Below are 14581 nucleotides of genomic sequence, written 5' to 3'. Positions count from 1 at the left end.
AGGCTCTGATGTCTGAAACGGTGGAGCTGAAAGGCGCCTTTGATCCGTCGTCTGTGGCAGCTGGAAGAAAAGCTCACTTTCTTTGTCTGGAAGCAGAACTATAAATATCAGGAGTGTTTTTTCCTGCAGAGCCTGAGTGGCTGTGCCACAGCGGGTCAACGTGAGTCACCGTGAGGAGGGGTTGGCAGCCGTTTATTCACGTTCGGTGTGTTTGTCTCTCTGCAGCACACGTCTCACAGTAATGGACGCCAGGAGGTGGGCTCGCGCTCGGGACGCACCGGCGTCCGAACCCGCAGCTCGGAGGAGCCGCAGCAGCCCCACGTGGGAAACTACCGGCTGCTCAAGACCATCGGCAAGGGCAACTTCGCCAAGGTCAAGCTGGCGCGGCACATCCTCACCGGCCGAGAGGTGAGAACACACACACACACACACACACACACACACACTCTCTTCAGCGACATGCCTCCCCGCTCACAGCTCCGTCACAAAGGCTCATGGGAAACACGACTCGTCTTATCCCCTCACTGACAGAGATCCGTGTGAATAACGGCGTCTGACTCCGCTCCGCTCGACACGAGGCCCCGTTTTCCCGACCTTTCAAGTGAAACATCGTCGTTTGTGTGTTTTTCCTTTCAGAAAAGTTTAATGTTCATGTTTCAGCGTTTCAGTTTGAGCTGCTGATAAAAACGAAGCTGCTGCAGGAACGAGCTTCAGACTTGTGAAGACAAGTCGGAGAGACCAGGACCTGGAGGCTGGAGTGGGCTCAACACTTGTTTTTTTTTAAGGAGTGACTTCCTGTTCCTCTGTAGGCCGGTTAGCTTTGAAGCTAACCCCTTTGGCGCTTCAGCTTTCATTTGCCACTGGAGTTCAGGGTTTCGTCCCACTTCACTCCTCTGAAACGGTGTGTTGACGTTGTGGCTACAGGGTGTTTTTTATCTGGCATTGGTTTATTCTGAATTCTGCTCCTGAGCTTGGTGTTTACATGGGGAAAAACGAAGGATTGAATCTTCTGTAACGCTGGGGGCTGAAGCGTTCTGATTGGATGGGGGACGTATGTGACGTATGTGATGTAGTGACGTCTCCTGGAAGTAAACGAAGCGTTGTGGCGGCCATTTTTCTCTTTCTTCCTCGATTAGCTTTGATGCTACAGCTTTGAAAATGTCCTCATTGTTCTGCTCCCGTCCATCAGCCCTTTTCTTTATATCCACTTCTTCTAAAGCTCCCGTTACATAAATCATGTCCATATGAGTCAAACCTTGGGCCGCCATCTTGGAATATTGCGCCATCGTGACGGCGGAGCAGAATGACTGGACTGAAATCACCTGATTTACCTGTAATTCTGCTCCTTAAGGAGAATAAACTGGCCAGTGTATTTGGATTTTAACTTAATTCCGAACAAAGTCTTCAGGCGTTTGCATGGTCCTTTTAGAGCAGAATGAAGCTTTATTCAGATCGAAACGAGAATAAAAAGTCCCTTTTAAACACACTAAGTTACTCCCAAGTGAAAACGGGAATCTTTTGTTTCCTTCTTGGAGTTCATTTTCACGCTGGCACTGCTCGGATCCACTGAAGACGGAATTTTTTGAGAAGGGCTCCAAAAGGGAAACTTGTAGAGAACGCTCGCTGTCCGTGAAGACTGGAAATGCTGCTCCTGGTCCAACAGCACCCGCTAGTGGCCCAGAATGGAAACAACATTGTTTTCATAACGTTGTCGTGGAAAAATAAAACTTTTCTGGAGGAAAAAAATGCAGAAACAATGTGTTTTCACTTGAAAAGTCGTGTAAACGGGGACCAGGAAGTGACTTCATCCTCCTCTCCTGGTCGGTTAAAGCGAAACTTTTACTTGATCTTTAAGTTGACGTAAATATTTATCACCGCTTTAACGCCTCTGGCAGAACGCTTTCTTTTGCGCTGATCTCTGTCGACTTGAGATCAGTCACACTTTGCTTTGCTGTTCCCGATATCTGTTTAGCTGTAACACACACACACAAACACACACACACACTGCAAAGCTTTCCTGGACTGGACTTGTACCATTGTGGAAGATTGTTCATCGATTTGCTTCGATGGAGATTAAATCGAGTTGGTCTGGAGTTTAAATCCGGTTGATCTGGTCATTCCGGGGTTAAAATCGTGTTTTGGTGTGTGTCGCTCATGGAGCAATAATGCGATTCCTGTGCAGGACGCCGTGTCCGAGCAGACCGGGTCATGTGACGCTGTGTGGACGCCGCCTCGGTCTGACTTGTTTTCAGGGCGGCGAGCTTCGGATTTGTTGATAATTGATGAGCAGAAGGAGCAGAAAGTCTTGTCCCTGCTGATCTGCGCGCGCACACACACACACACACACACACACACACACACACACACACACAGTGTCACTTTCCTCTGCTGAGCTGTCGTCTTGGTGGTTCGTCCTGCCGCGTTCCTCACCTCCGCTTGTTTCTGCTCTCTCCTCAGGTGGCCATTAAGATAATCGACAAGACGCAGCTGAACCCAAACAGCCTCCAGAAGGTAATTCCCCCCCCCCCCCCCCCTCCGCCGTTCAGCCTCTCTGCGGCACAATCCCTTTACTAATTCACCAAGCACAACACATTGACTATTAATTGTGTAAATGGGAAGCAGTGCATGCTGGGAGCGGGCGTCTGCTCCTGGAGTGAATTAAGAGCTTTTATCAGTTTTGGTGCGGCGCTGACGATGATTCAGCTCGATTGTTTTGAAGCAGAGTGTCTGCGGAGCCGCAGAGAAGAGTTAAATATTGATTCACAGCAACTGGAAGGTTTTTCCAATCGATCGCCAAAGTTGGTTTCCTCGGCCACGGATCTGTTGTCAGGAGATCACTGGCTCGGCGTCGATGCTAACGCAACAGCAAGCTAAGCGTACAGTTCCATCACGTCAGGGATGCTCAACGTATACAATTCATCTATGCCAGTTCTAGGCTATGCTAGCATGCCAGTTCCCATTTCAAACACTAGTTGTCAGTGTTGCTGAATTTGCCTTAGTTTAGTTTAGTTTAGTCTTTATTTGAAGGAACAATGCACACAGACGTTAAGTTCAAAGACAGAGATGTTCTGCACCAGATTATAGCTACACAGCTAGTTTCCATCTGCAGTCCCTGGTTACATGGATAAACTTTACGTACCACAGTACACCAATAAGAGCGGTTAAAAATTCACTCCCTCAGTAACCGAGCACTCACACATGCAACATTTGTCCACACAGTCTCATCACAACCCAGACATACAATCAAGTCCATGTTCTATTTACATACACATATCATTTACAATAGCACAGTAAAAGTTAGAAACACCCATAATTGCATATAAAATCTTGCACATTGCCTTTAAGTTAGAGAATGTGCAAAAACCAGTTCTCCTTCAGTCGGGGCTCCGATATTTCTGATTTAGCCTATTTCACAGATTTCAGGCATAAAACCTTGTCAAGGTGTTTAGATTTGTGATTTATGATTAAAAACTTTATAATATTCAGTGCTTACGTAGTTTTCGATCGACAAAATCATTATAAAAACTTGTTTTTACCGATATTGGTAAATATCGGCTGTAACCAGGATTGAAATCAGATGTCGGTCAAAAGTTTGACATCGGTGCATCTTGACAAAAAGTCTCAGCAGTTAAATTTCTCAGTTTTGAAATTTCAGCAATCACGCTGTTAATGCTAACTCATTAACCAGAGAGGTGTTTTATTGATATCTGACCACATGTTGATGATGAGCACACTGCGGCTTAAAGCATCATGATTAGCATGTTGTTGATGCCAGCGTGATTAGCACAGCATCGGTGCAGACGTCATGGAGTCCGTTCTGAATGGACGTCGCTGTTTGGTGTTGAGCTTGATTTGATGTTTAGTGTCTCTTTAATTCTGTGACGACTTCAGATTCAGATTCATCCTGATGGCCGACGCTGCAAACTGACCTCAGTGCAGTTTGTCCTGAATCCTCCGGTTCCTCCTGAACGGCCGTTTCAGTCGTCACACAGCCGGGAGTTTGTATTTTCCTTGTTAAATCACCCAAATCAGGAAGCGACTTCACTTTTAGAATGCAGATTTCCCAGACGGAGCGTTTCCTGCTGGTTGAATAGAAGTTTGACTCCGCGGTCTGAAGTCGGGAGCGAGCCGACCCCGACCCCGTTTGCTTTTCTGCGAGTGTGTGTGAGAGTGTGTGTGAGAGCTCCTCCTCCTCCGTGGTGACGATGATGATCACCTCGTCCATCTCCGCGGTCGGCCAGTGGTTTTCCATCCGTTTTTCCAGAGTTCCATCGACCGTGGCCTTTGTGCCTCGGAGGCCCGGGCCCCGCTCCGCCGCCGCCGGCGACGCCGCGTTGTCCCGAAAAGCACCGAGTCATGACGGCGCGGCTCACAGCGGCGCAAAGCACACAGGCTTTTGTTCCTGTTGTTTTTAGGCCGCCGCTCTGTGACAATGAAGGAGCGGCGCTCTTTGAGGAGCTTGTCAGCTTCTTCTCGCCGCTGGTCCACCAGGGATTCACATCGCGATTCATGTTTATTTTGAGGAACTGGAGCACGCAGCCAGAAAGGAACCGCTTTTAAATACTTTCTCTTTTCACGATTGACACATGAAATGTTCCCAATCTGGTCACGTTTCCAATTATAGATTGTGTGTGTGCGTGGGCGTGTGTGTGTGTGTGTGTGTGTGTGTCTCTCAGCTCTTTGTGGTGGTGTCAGAAAGTTGAAGGAAGTCCTGATGTGAATGATTTGAACTCCTCTCTAACGGAGCGTAGCGTCAGTGTTTCTGTTAATGTCACACGGAGCATGCTAACTGTGATGCTAGCTTAACCAGCACACGGTTGATGCTAGCTAAAGGACTGGACTAAACATTAAAATACGAAGAGGTGTGATACTGACGGAAACATGAGGATCAGCTTGCTAAATTAATGTTTCCTGTTTGTCAAACACTTCATGATTGGAAGAAGTTGCCATGTTAGCTAGCATGCTGCCGATGCTGCTGCTGAAGTTACCGTGAGATCGGCGCTCTGGGGACGGAGTAGCGGAGGACGTTGTCCCTGAAGCCCACATGTTTATTTCAGCCTCTGGTCTGCTCTCCGTGGCTCGTCGGAGCTGAGTGGACGTTCACATCTGTCAGCAGCTCCTCGGACGTCCTGATTAAATCTAAACAGTGTCGAGCTCTGACCCCCTGTCCCCCCTCCTCCTCCTCCTCCTCTTCCTCCTCCTCCTCCTCCTCCGCCTCCTCTTTCATTAAGTGGTTGTGTAGAACTTAAAAAGTGATTATCGCCGCACACGGCGCCCGTTTCTGTTGTTTTTAACGGGGTTTCGGTGAAGGAACTGGCTGCAGTCTTCTCACAGCTGGCAGTCAAGTTGTTTTTCAGCGGGATGCGTCTCCGGTGCCGTTATCCGAGCTGAGAGCTGCTAGCGGGCCGTTAACACCGATTCAGGGTGTTGCTAACTGGAAGTGCTGAACCTGTTTACACGACCAGGAAAGACTGGGAATAATTACATAACTGGAGAAGTTGGATCTGATGGTTTTACAAGCAGAGCGTCAGAGATTTGGCCATTTAAAAAGTTGAGTTGATGATCCTGGGCTGTAATCTGATTACTTGTGGCTCATCTCTGGCCTGGTGGGACGAGAGTTTACCAGAAAACAGAGCAGACCCCAGAGTTTGGTTTCCAGCCTGAGATCCAGCGGAACGGGAAGCCCGGGTCCAGACGGCGGCGTGCGGAGTGTCCGGCGGCGCCTCGTGAGCGGAGCGGGGCAGGCGGCGGCAGGCGGGGGGCAGATGGGGGCAGGCGGGGGGCGCCCGGCCTCCTCCGTCCTGACGGCGGGATGAATCACCGCCGTCTCCCGCCTGTTTTTCCACTAAAGCTGTTTACTGGACAACATACCTGACAAAGTGTTTCCATGCCGAAGCTGCTCTCATTCACTCTGCTCTTCCTCCTCCTCACCCTCCTCTTCCTCACCCCCTTTTCTCTTCATCTTCTGTCCTTTTCTTCTTTATAGTCTAAAGTTTGATGTTTTCTTCATATTCTAAATCTTTCTTTGTTTCCTCCTTTTGCTTTTTTCCCCTTTACCATCTTGATCTTTCCTTCCGTCTTTGTCTTTGACTGTCTTCTTCATCTTTGACTGTCGTCTTTCTCTTTGTTTTCTTCGTTGTCTCCATCTTTTTCTTCTTGGTCTTGCTGTTCTTCTTGTCCTTCCTCGTCCTCGCTCCTCTTCCTCGGCCCCCGTCTCCTCCTCAAGGCCTCGTTGTTCCGGCTCCATTATAAGTCCTCCAGTGGTTTCTGGACCTGGAACCAAACCGGTTTCCTCCTCTGCCGCAGGAAGCAGTTTAAGTGTGATGAAAACACTGAAGTGACGTGATGGCGAGCAGCTCTGCGGCGTCTGAGGGGGTTGTAGCGGCGGCTGTCACTCGTTCTAGGTTGAGGAGACACAAGCAGTCGAGTCGAAGAACTCCACGTGTGTCTGACTTTGACTTGTGGAGAGCGAGGCTCTGAAGACGAGTCGCTGCAGTGTGAAACGTGCAGCGTGTGTGTGTGTGTGTGTGTCTCTTCACATCAGACTGCAGCTTTCAACACGTTTTCACTCACACACCCTCAGCCTGACCTTGGCGCTGACGCCGTTTGGCTTGCGGTAACGCGGCGAGCGCTCAGGCGGTGGGTTTGATTTACTGAACGGTTGCAGGTAGCGTTTTCTTGCGGAGGACCGGTTTGGGCCTGTGGGCCTCCCGTTCACCGCCTCACGTCTCGGCAGGTTCTAAAAACCGACAAACCAAACCAGTTTGGCGGCGGCGTTGGATGGCGGGAGGGTTACCGTCCCTCAGACTGGACTTACCGGATCGTGTTTCACCGTCGGCGAGGTGTGAGAGCAGCAAACTAGAAAAACCAGATCTGCTCCTCAGAGCGGAGGAGAAACTCCATGTGACCACCGGCGGGTTGGGGCGCCTCGGCCCGCACCGCCGCTGCTCCACCGCGCCGCCTGTCTGCGGCAGGCCCCCGGTCCGAGTCCGGAACGTTCAGTTAGTTCAGGAAGACGCTCGGGCTGCGATGGAAGCTGGATCACCAGATCAGGGTGGGGATCTAGTGGGTGGAGGTCTGGTTGAGGGGGAAGTGAGCGAGGCGTCGTCAACAGATCAATAATAAATCAGCTGATGAGGAACAAACCGTGGTTCCCTTCAGGGTGGGGAGGAAACCTTTTCAGAAAACCTTTCTCCATTTGAGACAAAAGGTTTCATAGTTTCTACTGGAATATTTTCAGAATGCTCCTCGTTAATGTGATCAGTTGATACAGAATATTAAATCATTTCTAACCAATAAACACGGTTACAGCTGAGAAATGATCCACCAGTCCTGCAGTTTCTGCCTTTGTGTGTTGTGTTGAATTTATTTATCTAAAAACCATCTCCGGGCTAAATGTTGAGTAAACGCTCTCCTCTGTCTTGTTTTCAGCTCCTAAGAGAAGTTAGAATAATGAAGATCTTGAATCATCCCAACATAGGTGAGTGGACCGAACTCTTCAAACCGACGCCGTCTTCTGTTTTTAAATTCACACACATTCAGCTTGTTTTAGAGATGAAAAGAAGTTAATTCCCTGCAACATTTCCCCCTTTTAACATGTTCCCTTTTTGATTATTCACTACAATAAAACTTGACAAATCATGTGTCTCATACTTCTGAGATATTTCAGTCAGTTTTCTATTTTTGTATTTTTTCTCCTCCTCGATGATTGTTTGATTCACTTACATTTTTTTTTCCGTTTTTTTTCCCCTCTCTTAGAGTTCCTAGTTGTTCAAATGAGCTTTTAGTTTCTTCATATTTATTAGTTTTCATTGATTTATTTTAGTTTTTTTTTTTATCATCAGTACAAGCCTTTTTAACATTTTGGGAATTTTCCAGACATTTTCTTAAATATTGACTCGTGGACGTCGAACGTTTTTCAAACTTAATTTTATATTTTACTGATTAAATTCACATTTTAAATCATTTCATTTAAATTCCGTATTGTTCTGTGGGTTAAGATTTTGCCTTCGCTTTAAAGAGACACTAGAGAATAGCACAGCATATAGAGTATATTTAATATGAATAATGAGGTTGATATTGAAGCTGTTTAGCGTTTTAAAAATCATGTGGGTTCTGAGAAATTCCTGGCAAAAAGTCGTGTTTTTGAAGGAATCGTAGCTGCTGTGTGAAGTGTGGGGAACGCGTCGAGGTCAAACTGTCGTCCCCGATGTTTTGTAAAATGTGAAAATAATGAGGAAGTGAAGAGCAGATATTTCCACTTTGTTGCCTGGACTGAGCAGAGGGCGTTCGGCATGGAGCCGTTTCAAACTGTGAGCTCACAGAGGAGGAAATACCAACAAACACCAAACCGCCGCAGCAGCACCAAGACAAACATTAAAAACCTCCGAGGATTTCAAAACCTCCGCCGGGTCATTTCCAGGCCGGAGCGCAGGAGGAGCAGAGGAGAAAGAACGCTTGGTTGATGCTGAAATAACCTCAGTGTCTCAGAATGGACGTTACTTTGTTGGATCTACAGAGACATTGATGAGCTTTAATGATGATCAGAAAATTCCTCCAGAGTTTAAAGTATTTATATTCTGTATTCTGGAGATTATAGAGCATCTTCCTCCACCAACGTCCCGGTTACAGAGCATCACTCTTGCTGCCCTCCAGTATTGGCAAAATGTTCAGAAAACAAAGTTTCACATTTTTAAAAATGTTTTTTGACCTTTGTTCAACATTTCGCTGAAGAGAAATTGACAGAATTTTCACATCATTGATTTTTATTTGAAAAGCAGTGAAACGTTGAGTTGCTCGACACGTCGTGGAATCGTCTGGTCTGAGTGTGAAAATAACCAGTGAGCAGTAAAATGTTCTCCGTGATGTTTCTAGTTGAGTAAATCTGCTCCAGCTTCCACAAACACCTGAAGGTCACGTGTTGTCTCTTCATTCTTCTGCCACCCTCAGAATGTTTATTAAAGAAACACCCAGAATGAACGTCTTTAATTGACTGAACTTAAATACTGATTTGACTCTGAAACATTTCCTTGCTTTTTAAGTGACCATAACTGTGACTCGTTCAGACATAATGAGGTTCATTCAGTCGTTCCTGCCTCCAGTGCTTCGACCGCCGAACTCGCCCCCCTCTGTGGTGCGTTTGGTTTATGAGTCGGGGTTCCCCGCCGACTCTTTCTGTTTCCTCCTGCCAGCAGAGGCCTGGTTATGATTACCCGGCTGAGAGTCGGCGGCCGGCTGCACTCCGTCTTTCTCTCTGCGTCTCCTCCCTCTCGCTTTGTCTTCCGGCCCACCTGGTCTATATTTAGCAGCACAGCTCCATCACGGTCTCTGTATCGCTGAGCCGCTGCACCTCGCTCTCAGATCCACGTGACTCGTCTTCCCTCTGTCCGTCCACACACCAGCTTCTCTCGCTCCATTGATTCCAGATCATTGATGATTGTCTCCGTCTGTTTGTCTCCTCCTCACAGTCAAACTTTTTGAAGTGATCGAGACGGACAGGACGCTGTACCTGGTGATGGAGTACGCCAGCGGAGGTGAGCGAGCCCACCGCCTGCTCTGAGGGCCAAACGGGGGTCTTGATTCCCAGAATTCTCCTCCAGTTCTTCTGAATGCTCCAGGATCAGCAGCAGAAAGCTGCTCGCTCTGCGTAGCCGCAGCTCCCGAGGTTCAAGCCATGATTTATTCACAGCAAACATGATGAATGTGCGCGTTAATAATTCATCCTTCAGCATATAGTCTGCAGACGCCTCCTGAACCTGGAGGGCTTACAGCCCCGTCCCGGCCGCCTCACTTCCTGCTCGTCAGCCGCCTGTTTGTCAGGTTACCATGTTGAGCGTCGATCCGTCAGTCAGAAATGATCCCTGCTCCTGTATCTGTGTCTGTGGAGGCAGATCAGCCCCGTGCAGGCTGGGTGGGAGCTGCTAATGAAGAACGAGGAGGAGGAAGGTGGCGAAGGTCATTAATTTTAATACAGTTAATGAGAACCTTCTCACTGGATTCCTCCACGGCGGGCTTTCTGCTGCGCTTTACCAACGGGCTAACATTCTCCTCTGAGCTTTTTATGAAAATCTTCATTTCTCAATTTCTTCAAAATGGAGACAAACGTTCTCTATTTACTCAAATGAAAGAGCTTCATAGGGCACAGGCTGACACAATCAGTGAACTAAACCAACACCGTGCAAACCGACGCTACTAGAAGAACCAGAGCTAAAGAGGACAACTGGATCCTCGAGAAATGAGCCTGGTGCTGGTTGCAACCAACACAAAAGGCAAACCAGATCTACCGACTGGAGGAAGAACCAGAGCCTGGTGCTGGACGATGGAGCGACACTGGAGGCTCCCTCAGGCTGAACCAGGCTGAAGCGTGAACCTGCAGAGTCCTCCATCAGGACCAAAACCTTGTTCTGCTGCAGTTAAAGCCTCGCTCCTTTTAGACGTAGACGTTTCACCAGTGAACCGCTCTAACACGTCATGTGAATTTCTAATCAACAGACCTGCCTCGTGCTGCGATGTGTGAGCAGAGGTGCACTCAGTAGCCGACCGTGTTTCGTGGCGTTTCTGGCCCTGTGACGCAGACGCAGATGACCTTAAAGCCACGTCTCGCCATTGATTTCTTAAACCGCTAATATTTTTGGAGCGCCGAGCCGAGCAGAGACGACAGATTGAGAAAAACCTTCTGCAGGAGAAAATCACATTATCTCCAAGACCGGGAAGTCTGATCGTGGGTCGATGGCATTAGAACCCAACAACAGAAATCTAATATGTCTCTCAGCGGCACATCGATTTTACCACTCTCTCCACTTTTCTTGCTTTCACTCCGACATCCACGGCGTCAGCCGGCTCCTTCTGTCCAGCAGCTGAGTCACAAGAGTCAAAGTTTTCCTGACTCTCTGAGGCGCACATGAACGCACCATCCGAGCACGCCGTCTTCCCACCTCTGCAGGTCAGCGCTGAGGGAGCGGGAGTGCTTCGCCGAGGCAGGAGCAGGCGTTTATCGTTATGTTGAGTTCCTCAGATCCAGGCGCTCCGCCTCAATTAGCACACGAGTGAGCGCCGTCACGTTTCTGGCTGCGAGTGTTGCAGGAGTGTGGGCTGAGGGGAAGGTCCTGCTGCCGGCCCGGCCCGGCCCGGCCCAGCAGCAGCAGCAAGCAGCTTTGTGCCTCCAGGAGAGGCTCAGCATGGAGGCAGCTCGGCTCAATCCGGTGCAGAGACGCCCTCCAAACATGCACATGGGTGACGGTGCAGGCCAGCAGCTGAGGAGGGTTATTTTATCCTCTGCTTTTTATAAGCCGTGATTCACTTTTCTTGTGTCTCTCCGCCCGCTCTGTGTGCTTCTGTTGATCTCATTCATTCCTCTTTCTCGCTCTTCCGCAGGAGAGGTGTTCGACTACCTGGTTGCACACGGAAGAATGAAGGAAAAAGAGGCCAGAGCTAAATTTAGACAGGTACCCAGCTTTCCCCCCCTGCAGTGTTCCGCTTTCTCACCTCTGCTCCCGACTCGGCTTCGAACAGGCCGCCCTTATTCCATGATTCTAATGTTTAGAGAAACCGAGAGACGAATCGGCTCAAAACAAGTTGCTTCAAAAAGATTCTTTTTAATTTTTAAACATGGAGAATTCTCTGATCTCTGCTTCCACAGAGTTTCGTATTGATCAGGTTCTCAGCTTTGCAGCCTCTGGGTAGTTTTGGTGGAGTATTGTTCTTCTCAGGCCTTTTCTTTGGCGTCCTTGGCCCCGCCCCCTCAGTGTTTAATCCTTCCTGTTTTCGTCGACCGCATCGCCCCCCTGCACCACATCCTTGATCACAGCATGAGAACTCCAGCTCACATGTTTCAAGCCGCTCTTCTTCTTCCTGCAGATCGTATCGGCGGTGCAGTACTGCCACCAGAAGCACATTGTTCACCGAGACCTCAAGGTGAGTGGAGCAGATCCAGGCCGGCGCCGAAAACTGCAGCGTGTGCAGCCTCGCCGTGAGGGCATGAGGCCTTCTGGGAAATGGAGGCAGCGTGCCAGTGTGCTGGAAGCTCGTCTTATTAAAGCCAAACATGATCATCTCACTCCATCAGGACGGACTGCAACTGGGCAGGAACATGCATTTGTAGGATGAGCAGCAGAGTTGAATAAAAATAATTGCAACAAAAACAAAAAGTATCTACCAGACACCTGCAGCCTGCAGCACTTTGAGTCCTAAACTGGCCTCTGTCAGCCTCCACCTGCTCAGTCAAGAAGCTCAAGGTGCTAGCCTCCAGGCTAACACCTGCTCTGGATGCACTTTTCTCTCTTCATATCTCGAGAAGAGCTGTGAGCGCGAGTGATCGGGCTGAAAACCGCCGCCAAAAGCAGCTCAGTGCAACGTTTGCTTCTCATTAATAAGCAGCTCGCTTCCTGGACAGCCGCCGCTTCACATCTCGCTGTTTATCTGCACAAATAACCACGAGAAAATGACCAAATACGCATCTGTGGGTCAGAATACAATCTAAAAACACCTGATTGATCATATTTGACAGTCATACATGGACAAAATCAAGCAAACCAGAAATAACTCTTCATACTCAAACTTTTTTTCCTGTTTTTGTGACTGCTGCCTTTTTTTTTTTTTTTTTGCAATGAAATTAAAGACGCGCTGGGGAGCGAAATCATTTTGGAAATGAGTTTCATTGAATACTTAAGTGTCTGCTCGTCTCAGGCTAATGGGGCGTGACTCACGTCGCATAGAAAAGGTCGCTGTGCCGCGAGGCTGACGTCAACACACACACACACACACACACCGGCCTGAATCATGTCATGTTGACACGCTGGGCTCACGTGCAGCTCGCCGCATGTCGGAGCAGAAACACACCTTGTTCAGGAACGCTTCCCGACGTTTCCTTAAAAAATAATACAAGTAGAAATATTGATGCTAAGAGAAGCGGCGTGTTTCCTCTGAGGAGCTTTGTGTGTGTCTGTCTGCAGCCTCGATCTGTGTGTGTGTGTGTGTGTCGTGGTATCGCATCGCCTCCGGCCGTCAGGTCGGTGGAAGGCTCTCGCTCTCGCTCTCGCTCGCCCTCTCAGTCCCCTCATTGCTGTCGGCCTGCAGCTGCGTCTGAGCTGAAACCTTCAGGCTCGTTCTGGACGATGTCGGCCGTTTCGGTGTGTTTACTGTGGCTGTTTCAGTCCAGGATTCTACAACAAAACAACAGATTTCACACGAATTCTTTCTGAACTCATTTCCTCTCTGCTAACTGTATTAGCTTTGGTATTCAAAAACTCAACAATTTGATTAAAACATAACTTCATCTCCAGAAACTACAATCTCAGTCATGTTTCTGACTTTCTGGTTGAGAATACTATTTACTTGATTTTAGGATATAGCAAAATCATACGCAACTTTTCTAGAGATATAAAGAGTAAAAATGCATTTTTGAACAAAAAGCCATTGATGTGCTGAGTATATTACACAACAACAGATGTTAATCAGATTTCAACAGATTTTCTGATAGAAAAACAAAGTGTGAAATTATGTGAAGAAGTGTTGATGTGCGAATCGAACAACAGGAAGTGATTCAGGTTTTCTGGGGCTGTGGAGACGGAGTTAGACCTCAGAAAAGGGAAACACGTGGATTTTTTTTTTTACTGTTTTTAGACACATAAAGAGGAGAAAAGTCTAATTTTATCCATAAAGGAAGATGAGAAGCAGCACTGAGTGTTCAGACTGTTTGGGGGACTTCATGTAAAGATCAGGAGTGAAATCAAGTTTTTTTTTTTTTTCTTCTGTTAAAAGGCCGAGAACCTGCTGCTCGACGCAGACATGAACATCAAGATCGCCGACTTTGGCTTTAGCAACGAGTTCACTCTGGGGAACAAGCTGGACACGTTCTGCGGCTCGCCGCCGTACGCCGCGCCCGAGCTCTTCCAGGGGAAGAAGTACGACGGGCCCGAGGTGGACGTGTGGAGCCTGGGGGTCATCCTCTACACGCTGGTCAGCGGCTCGCTGCCCTTCGACGGCCAGAACCTGAAGGTGGGGCCCGAGGGGTTTGTTGTTGTCTGGGGTTCCTTGTCCCGGTTCTGATGGTGTCCGGCGCCCCCCCCCTCTGCAGGAGCTGCGGGAGCGCGTGCTCCGGGGGAAGTACCGCATCCCCTTCTACATGTCCACGGACTGCGAGAACCTCCTCAAACGCTTCCTGGTGCTCAACCCGGCCAAGCGGGGGACTCTCGAGGTGAGGGAGGACGCAGAAAATGTAAATATACCTCTCAGTTCTTAACGCCACTCCCCCACCCCACCCCGGCACGTGTGCACCATCGGAGAATGGCGTCTGTCCCCCCACCTCCACCTCCTCCTCCTCTCTGTCCCTGCATCTTCCTCACTGCATCATCTTCCTCACTGTCCTGTCTTGGGTGTGCGCCCGGCCCGGCCCGCACGCCGCCCCTCCCCCTCGGCGTCGTCACCATGAACTCTGCAGCCGTGTGTTGTTGTTGTTGTCGGTGCCAGAGGTTGTGTTCACCTCGTCTTCAGGACGTTTAACCACTTCCTGCACATTGATTCCTCACATGTCGCGAAGCCACCGAACAGTTTTCAACCTGCAAACATGTCCGACTCAGAGTTA

At 48.8% G+C, this 14581-nt stretch overlaps 1 protein-coding gene across 21 annotated transcripts in view; it reads left to right on the top strand.

The window, feature by feature from the left end:
• Positions 1–14581, top strand: part of mark3a (MAP/microtubule affinity-regulating kinase 3a) — a 44187-nt gene that overhangs the window by 10891 nt on the left and 18715 nt on the right. For 13 of the 21 annotated variants that reach the window (XR_003933614.1, XR_003933612.1, XM_030117753.1 and 10 more), the window contains exons 2-9: positions 226–408; positions 2458–2511; positions 7432–7480; positions 9468–9533; positions 11374–11444; positions 11857–11913; positions 13759–13995; positions 14075–14215. Coding sequence is in view for 19 of the 21 variants with exons in the window: in XM_030117753.1 (XP_029973613.1) it covers positions 226–408; positions 2458–2511; positions 7432–7480; positions 9468–9533; positions 11374–11444; positions 11857–11913; positions 13759–13995; positions 14075–14215 (858 nt within the window). In the remaining 2 variants the exon portion in view is untranslated. The remainder of the gene's footprint in view (positions 1–225; positions 409–2457; positions 2512–7431; positions 7481–9467; positions 9534–11373; positions 11445–11856; positions 11914–13758; positions 13996–14074; positions 14216–14581) is intronic. The other 8 variants (XM_030117742.1, XM_030117756.1, XM_030117752.1 and 5 more) reach the window with 1 other exon arrangement.

The sequence above is a fragment of the Salarias fasciatus genome, chromosome 19, assembly GCF_902148845.1.
Source record: "Salarias fasciatus chromosome 19, fSalaFa1.1, whole genome shotgun sequence".
Taxonomy (NCBI): Eukaryota; Metazoa; Chordata; class Actinopteri; order Blenniiformes; family Blenniidae; genus Salarias; species Salarias fasciatus.
This window is presented reverse-complemented; position numbering and strand designations above follow the sequence as displayed.